At 34.3% G+C, this 8,009-nt stretch overlaps 1 protein-coding gene across 2 annotated transcripts in view; it reads left to right on the top strand.

The window, feature by feature from the left end:
• LOC117173040 (mucin-2-like) overlaps nucleotides 1-8,009 on the top strand; it is a 96,377-nt gene that overhangs the window by 24,137 nt on the left and 64,231 nt on the right. For both annotated transcript variants that reach the window (XM_033361406.1, XM_033361405.1), the window contains exon 2: nucleotides 3,306-3,389. In XM_033361406.1, the coding sequence (XP_033217297.1) occupies nucleotides 3,306-3,389 (84 nt within the window). The remainder of the gene's footprint in view (nucleotides 1-3,305; nucleotides 3,390-8,009) is intronic.

Here is an 8,009-nt window from a genome sequence, read left to right as displayed (position 1 = left end):
GTCCCACGACCGTGAGATAGATGGTTTCAGTCTGTAAAGGAATCAATACGACGATCCAGCAAAAGCCTCGTGCACCCTAAGAACACGAAAGGACCCAAAGACTACCGCCTTCTGCATTTTGCCCGCAAGTATTTTAGCATATTGTTGAGACGCAGGAATGATTTTTAGGCCATTAGCAAGTAAAAGCTTGACACCTCTAAGAGCGCCGATGATAAGGACGATCAGTTTAACAGAATATTCCGGGTACAATCGTGGCAACTCCCTTATAAGGTCTCGATACCTCTCCTTCTTTTTATTCTCCTTGTTTATGATGTTTTTGTCAGCTGGAGCCGAAAATTCGATAACGAACATGGTTCGCTTCTCAAAGTCAAGAAGAAGCATATCAGGCTATCATCGGGAATGTCTTGGCTCAAAATGTGGCGACGGTATGTTAACGTGGAAATGACATCGCCTTGGCATGCCAAAATGAAGCACTCCGTACCAGACTTCAATCCGGGCAATTTAAGGAAAGCAAACGTTAGCTCACAAGACATTGACTGATCCTTCACATTTCTGCAGAAGATACCGTGCATCCTCTTATCGAGGAGCTGTTCACGAAAGTTTTTCTCTTGTGCTTTCTCAATCCGGGCTTTCAGGAGTGAATACTCGAGATAGATAAGATTTGATGCATTTTGCTCAACCCTAATACTGAAGTCAAGTCCGAGTGTTTCAGCAGCCTCCTCCGCTGTTTGATACAGAAACGCTTCTTTGTCCACTTCTTCGTGATTCTTGACCATTTTAAGAAGAGGATCTCTTCCATTTGCAACTTTATGTGCTGCACCCAGAATATTCCTGTTGTGAAGACATTCAAGACTCAATATTCCGCGACCACCTTGACGGCGTGAGATGTACAGTCGCGGAACGGAACACTTAAGATGTATGCTTTTGTTCATGTGCATAACCTTTCTTATCCCGATATCAAGGGATCTGAGCTCGTTCTTCGTTCATGGAACTACTCCAAATGAATAGAGTACTACCGGGACGGCAAGCATGTTCGTTGCAGATACTTTGTGCCTCGCCGACAGTTCAGAAGACCATATCTGTCGGATTAGACGTTTCTATCTGCTTTAGAGAGTATCCTTTATGCGAGTAGATGTCACATCCTGAATGCGGTTCTGTGGCACGCCTAGGTATGTATAAGTCTCTCCAACGCAGAGGTGTCGTATAGCGCTCCTATCAACGAGCTCAGGTTCTTCAGTGATGCCATTAAGTTTTGCTCGCTTCAAATAAACCTTGGCGCATTTGTCTAACCCAAATTCCATTCCAATTTCCTTGGTATATCGTTCAACAATCGCTAGAGCTAGATGTATTTGCTCTTTGTTTTTAGCATAGATCTCAAGATCGTCCATGTAAAATACATGAGTGTTGTACTTTCGATCTGCAGGTTTGCCGCACAAGTACCCGTCGGAATGGCGAAGTGCTAGAGATAGTGGCAATAATGTGAGGCAAAAGAGGAGTGGACTCACGGTGTCGCCCTGAGAGACACCTCTCCTAAGTTGACCTTGTTAGTTGTCACACGATTTTTTCCAAATGAGACAGTAAATGTGGTTTTCCAAAGCGGCATCAATCTCTCTATGCACCTAACTATTTGCGGATGAACCTTTAAGATTTCCCAATGACAGATGATAAGTCTATGCGAGGTCGAATCGGAAGCTTTCCGATAATCAATCCAGGCCACCGATAGGTCACGCTGGTAGAAAGCTGCATCTTTGCAGACACATCTATCGATGAGCAGGTTCTCCCGACATCCGGCTACGACTTTCTTTGAGCCTCATTGTTCATACATTTCTTGCCACACCGGTTCAATTGCTCGAACAATCCTATCATTTAAGATAGCTGTGAATATCTTCTAAAGTATGTTCAGACAAGTTATTGGCCTGTAATTCTTCGGGTCAGCTAAGTTGCCTATTTTCGGCAGGATCTGGATCTGGTCCCGGTGTGGAATAGTTCTTCATCCATATTAATACTTGTACATATATATTATTGATTTTAATATTAACTATAAAATATATCATTTTTAAAAATTGATCTTTAATTCTTTTCAAAAAAATAAATAAATATTTAAACAAAAAGTTAAATTTTCATTCAAACAGCTTATTTGTATACTAAAAAAGGCATTTTTAATAAAACACATGAATTTGGAACAAAAGAAATTTATTTTTGACCAAGACTTATTTTCTATACAAAAAATTAATATTTAACCATAGTTAAATTTACGGCAAAAAACATTAATTTTCTACCAAGAAAGACGTGTATTCAATAAAACAGTAAAATTTCAACTAAAATGGTGACTTTTTAACGAAACATAGAATAGTTAAATTTGTAGTTTAAAAAATTAATTTTTAACCAAAAACAAAAAGAATTTTCTAGAAAATAGTTTAATTTGCAGAAAACAAATTTTTTCCACTAAATTGATGAATCATTAAACGTAATAATTAAATGTTACAAATTTGAATCGATGAAAAAACCACGCAACACAAAATGAAACGTTTAACACCAACATTTTTTACCGTCACACAAAAAAATCGGAGAACGGTGCAGAAATTATTAAATTATAATTATAATATAAAATAGTTCAACATAGTGTACACAAATTTGAGTTTTAAATATACTTTAATCGAGTGCAAAACATGATACACATTATGATCATATATTCATCAGTGCCGAAGGAGCTTTAGTAAAAAAGAATTCACTATAATTTCAGAAGGCAAAAACGTTGGCGATGTACAAAAACCGAGCGATTAGCAGGAGGTAAATGCATTAAATCCAACAGACGCGCGCACCAAGCTTGCTCTAACTTACGAACGAGTAGATAAATTTTTCCGGAAAAGGAAAAAAACTAGCTAAATAGTGAAGTATCGGGCAAGAAGAATCTGAAAATGTGCTTAGTAATTTCTGAAAGCCCCCTAATACCAGAAATACAAACGAATATTTGTAAATTAGAAACTGTTTTATTTAGTAAAAATACATAGACAAATTTATAGAATCGTAGTAACATAAAATAAATCGTAGTAACATAAATATTATCGATTTAAAGTTAAGAACTTCTTCTTTGAAAAAATAGATGTACGTTCACACGCACATTTAGGAAGATAAATGTTGATGACTTACAATAAATCCTTTTTTCTCCAATCAATTTCGACTTAAACCTCGATGAGTTTGGGCCGCCTAGCAGTGACGACCGAAATTTGAATATATATTGGAACACATAATCTATAAAAGGATACAGAAACCTGAACGGTAATAAAATAATTGATTTTTTTCAGAATGCAACTCCAACCTCAACAAGCAAAATTCCTGCAACAAATGCAACTCCAACAACTGAAGATTTAGCATCTCCTACAACTGAAGTAAGTTGCTTTTATTTCCGTGTGATTTTGTGTTAATGTTAATAACAGTAAAAGAAATAGTTTAATGTACAACATATCAAGGTTTTATAGCAATATTTGTCATATTTATCCAAATGTGGACTCTCAAAATTTCCAGGGGGAGCTATTCCAAGAAGTATTCAACGATCATAGAAGGCTAACTCTCAAACCACGACTACACGCGCGTTACATTTAACAACATAGGATCAACACTTTTTCTCTGTTTTATAAGCGAGAACCCGACTTGGGGGAATTATTTTTTTTAACTGATTCGGAAACTCTCAGTAATAACAACCTTATTGAAGTTCGTGCATATTTTAAAAAATTAATTATATGGAAACGAAGAAAACACACACACGTTACTTGCTGACAAACATATGTTTTTTGAATATAGTCTTCCAATTAAAATAAGCCCAAAAATATGTTCGACGATACATAGAACCGATTAAACAATAAAAAAGGCAAGAAAATTTCGTGCCGACGTAAGTTGTTCTAGAACAAATTTTGATAACTTAGGGATCGGGTTATTTTGACATGCCTTCAAGGTTCACGGCAGTTAATTTCCCCGGTGCTTAGGCTAATGAACCCGTAAATCATTTTGCTGTAAAAAAAACACTACTTATCATAACGCCATGAAAAAAACTCATCTCTATAAAATGTGATGAACAAAAACATATTTTTGAAAACACTAGGAAAAGAAACCCTTTTTAAGAAACGCCGCGAGGAAAAAGTTTTCTCGTGAAAACGCCATAAAAAAATATATTTGTTGTGAAAAAGCCGAGAAAAAAGGCCTTATTCATGAAAATAATGTGATAAGTAACTTATTTAGAAGACATCTTCAAAAAATACTTATGAAAACACTCGGGAAGCAAATCTTTTCACATCGTTTCTTCAAGTAAATAATTACTTTTTCCTATTGTTCTAATTGTAATGGTTTATTATTTTATTAGTAATAAAATATGTATTATAATTTAACATTAAATGCTTGTATTGTTTAGAATTTTAAATTAAACATTTGTTTCACGTATTTTTCTGTTCTTTGAATTTAATTGAAAATTCTTAATCGGGGGTTTTTAGGGTCGCTGATTACGAATATGAAGTCAGAATTTCAAAAATTCCGAATCAATATGGCGGATGCAAGATAGCGATTTCAAAATTTAGAAAAAAGAGATGAATGAGTTTAAAAATCTCTACTTGAGGGTTTTCGGGGTCGCTGATTACGAATCTAAAGTCAGAAGTTTGAAATTTTTAATTCAAGATGGCGGATTCAAGATGGCTATTTCAAAATGTTGAAAAAAGAGTTATATGAGCTTGAAAATATCTACTTGGGGTATTTTGGGTTCACTAATTACGGATCTGAAGTCAGAATTTTGAAATTCTTAATTCAAGAGGGCGGATTCAAGATGGCGATTTCAACATTTTGAATAAAGAGATATATAAGCTTTAAACTTTTTACTCGGGGTTTTTTGGGATCGCTGATTACGAATTTGAATATTTGATCAAATAATTTTAATTTTAATTTAGTAACTTGAAATTCGTAAGCAGAGTCTCCAAAAACCCCGATTATAGATTTTTGTGCTCGTATATCTCTTTTTTCAAAATTTTGGAACCGGCATCTTGAATTTACCATCTTGAATTTGAATATTCATAATTTCTGAATTCATAATTGCAATCAGCGACCTTGAAAAGCCCGTTATTCCAATTGTGAAAAGAATCGAAAGTTTATTAGGCATACTCGTCCGCCATATTGGATCCGCCGTTTTGTTTTCGGAATTTTTGACATCGCGTTCGTAATGAGCGACCTCAAAAACCCGCAACTAATTGAATTTGGCACATTTTATGAACATTTTGTAATTTTGGCTACCTTTTTCGGATTTTTGACCACTGTATGGCAGCGTAAAACAGTTTAATTCAAAGTTTTAACGAATACGGTTTTTTTTCACGGCTTTTTCAAAAATAAGGTTTTTTCCACGGTTTTCTCATAGGTAAGGTTTCTTTTCACGGCGCTTATACGCGCAGAAAAAAGAAATGTAATGTTTACTTATCAAGAATTGGATAGGGTTTCTTGCAGCCGTAATAGTATAAACTGCTCTTAATAATAGGGTGAAAATGTAAAAATCACTTGGCATTTCGTAAACGTCACAATGAAATTGAGATTAATTCAACGGTTACACTTCAGTAAAATAAACCTTTATTTCCTCGTATTACATACTGAACGACATGTAAAATCCAATGAACTGAGATTACAATAGTAGTGTAGTAGACATTACCGAAAGATCGGTACATGCTACCGATCCGTTCGGTTTACTTAACTCGCCCCTCAAGTCGCAACGCAACCTATCCACACGGAGCACCGGGTGAATTCACGACACAATCAGCAATGAATGGATTGCATCACCTAAAAAACATTCCTGTTTGACATTTCTGTGACAGTCGTGACATTACTCCATATTACCACTTTGCAAGGAAGGGGTTTTATAAAAATAATACATTTTTGGATGGCACAACTTATTTACAGATTGCGTACGCTTGAGTTTATTGGAGCAAGACGTGTTTTTGTTTCGTGACTGAGTCAGCTGACATATGGATATAATGTGCATGCCAGAACTTTTGTTGTGTGTCGCGATGGCATGGTTGCGTTTTCAGAAATCGTTCCCGGGGTCGCCACCCTCAGTTACAAATGCATTTCAAAAATAAATAACAGATCGCAACTCGTATACTAGTGTAGTGGTTATGACTGTTGACTTGCGTGCTTAGGTTTATGCGTTCGAATCCCCCCCCCCCCATTGCGTGCGAAATTTTAATTGTATTATAAGCATTATAACTTACGAATTACGATTAATTATAAGCATATCCGAAAATATTTATAAGAAATAACCATGCGCTTATTTATTAATTTTTTTTCAGCAATACTTTTTCACAATTTATAGTGCTGTCTTAACTGTAGTCTACACCGATAACATAATTCAGATATCTTTATATTATTCGTTAAAGTGACATGATAATTCGTAATTGCAGCATCCAAGGACTGTACAGAATAGCTACTAGATCGGTAAAATCTACTTATCCGCAGGTCAGTACCACTTGAGAATCGGTACTAGTAACCATCATTGATAGTCATACTTATTTGTCTATAATTGTAACGTTTGCTGAACTGTTATGTTATCCATATACGTACTAGGAGGATCGGTAGATTTAACTTGGTTTTCAGTAAAACGTAAGGTTCTTTTTTCTGCGTGTAGGAATAAGGTTTTTTCCGAGTATTTACCGAAATATATATTTTTTCGAAGCATTTTACTGAGATGCGTTCTTTTTCACGATGTTTTAAAACAAAGTTTCTTTCAAATTATCCAATAAACAATTTATTTTTCACGGCGTCTTTGAAAAAGGTTTTTCTTCATAGCTTTATTTTGCAGGTTTTTTTCATAAGCACCGGCGATTTAATGTCAGAAAGACATTTTTTAAGCGTAATCTTTTCAAAAGGCACAAATTTTATGCAAAAAATTTCTATTTTACTCCTAGAAAGCCCCAAAAATTTGGAAAGGAAAATAAACTAATTTTCAGGTCTTTATTGACCTCGAATTATTAAGTTGGTAATATCCACAGAATTAAGGTTCAGGAATGATCCATAAACACATTTTTATATGGAAATTTATATAAAGAATTTCACCGGTGGTACATGCAGAATAATTTTAATAAGTCCCAAATTAAATAAAAGCCCCAGCGTCCATTTTATCTGCTGGTTAATAATTCCATAGAAAATTATCTGACTAATGGATAGTTCTTTCTCACACAATTGCCAAACTTGCAATTTTTAGATATATTTTAACAGAAAAATTCTTTTATTATTGAAATCTTATACTACCAAAAACTGTTGCTTAAATTTGGCTAGATACCTGATATTTTGTAGTCTAAACATACCAAAGAAAAGTTTTTAACTATAAACTTAACCTATACACGCTTTTTTGTATACAGGATTTCAGAAATCACTTTAAAATAAGTGAACAAAAAGTTTTCCCCAGGAAACATGTTTCGATTAATTTGAGTTTGTTTCAACATACCTTAAAGCTAGAAGTAAACAAATCCGATTGAACTATTAGGGTAAAAAGTCAGAATATCAAAATTCACATAAGATTTTTTTACGCAGTTACTAAAGTCTTAAGGCACTTTTCGATAAATGAAAGTAACTTTCCCTCGAAAAAAAAGTCATTAAATTTATTTTAAGTGTTGTTTTAACATCCGTTAAAATATGCACGCAAGGTGATCTATAGTTCCTAACAGTTATAAGAACCATGCGAGATGTTTTCTTTGAACAATTGAAATCAGAAATTAATTCACAATAAACCCGGTTAACATGTGCTAGCAGGCAAAGTCGTCGAATTTTTGTTGATTGTTTTAACGTCGCTCAAGGAATTTAAGAAATAAAATCATTTTCTAAAAGCAAAAATAGGGAAGATTTTTTTATTAAAATATTTGGGCGGGAAATCATTTTAAAATAACTTGGCAAAAACATGTCCTTGCCAAAAAAGTTGTTAATTTTGCTGAACTAAAATCTTTCTACTCAGGCATGGTTTACCTTATATGTACTTTGGAAAAATATTG

This window comes from Belonocnema kinseyi, chromosome 5 (assembly GCF_010883055.1).
Source record: "Belonocnema kinseyi isolate 2016_QV_RU_SX_M_011 chromosome 5, B_treatae_v1, whole genome shotgun sequence".
Classification (NCBI taxonomy): domain Eukaryota; kingdom Metazoa; phylum Arthropoda; class Insecta; order Hymenoptera; family Cynipidae; genus Belonocnema; species Belonocnema kinseyi.
The sequence above is the reverse complement of the archived record's forward strand: the minus strand, read 5'-3'. Positions and strand labels throughout refer to the sequence as shown.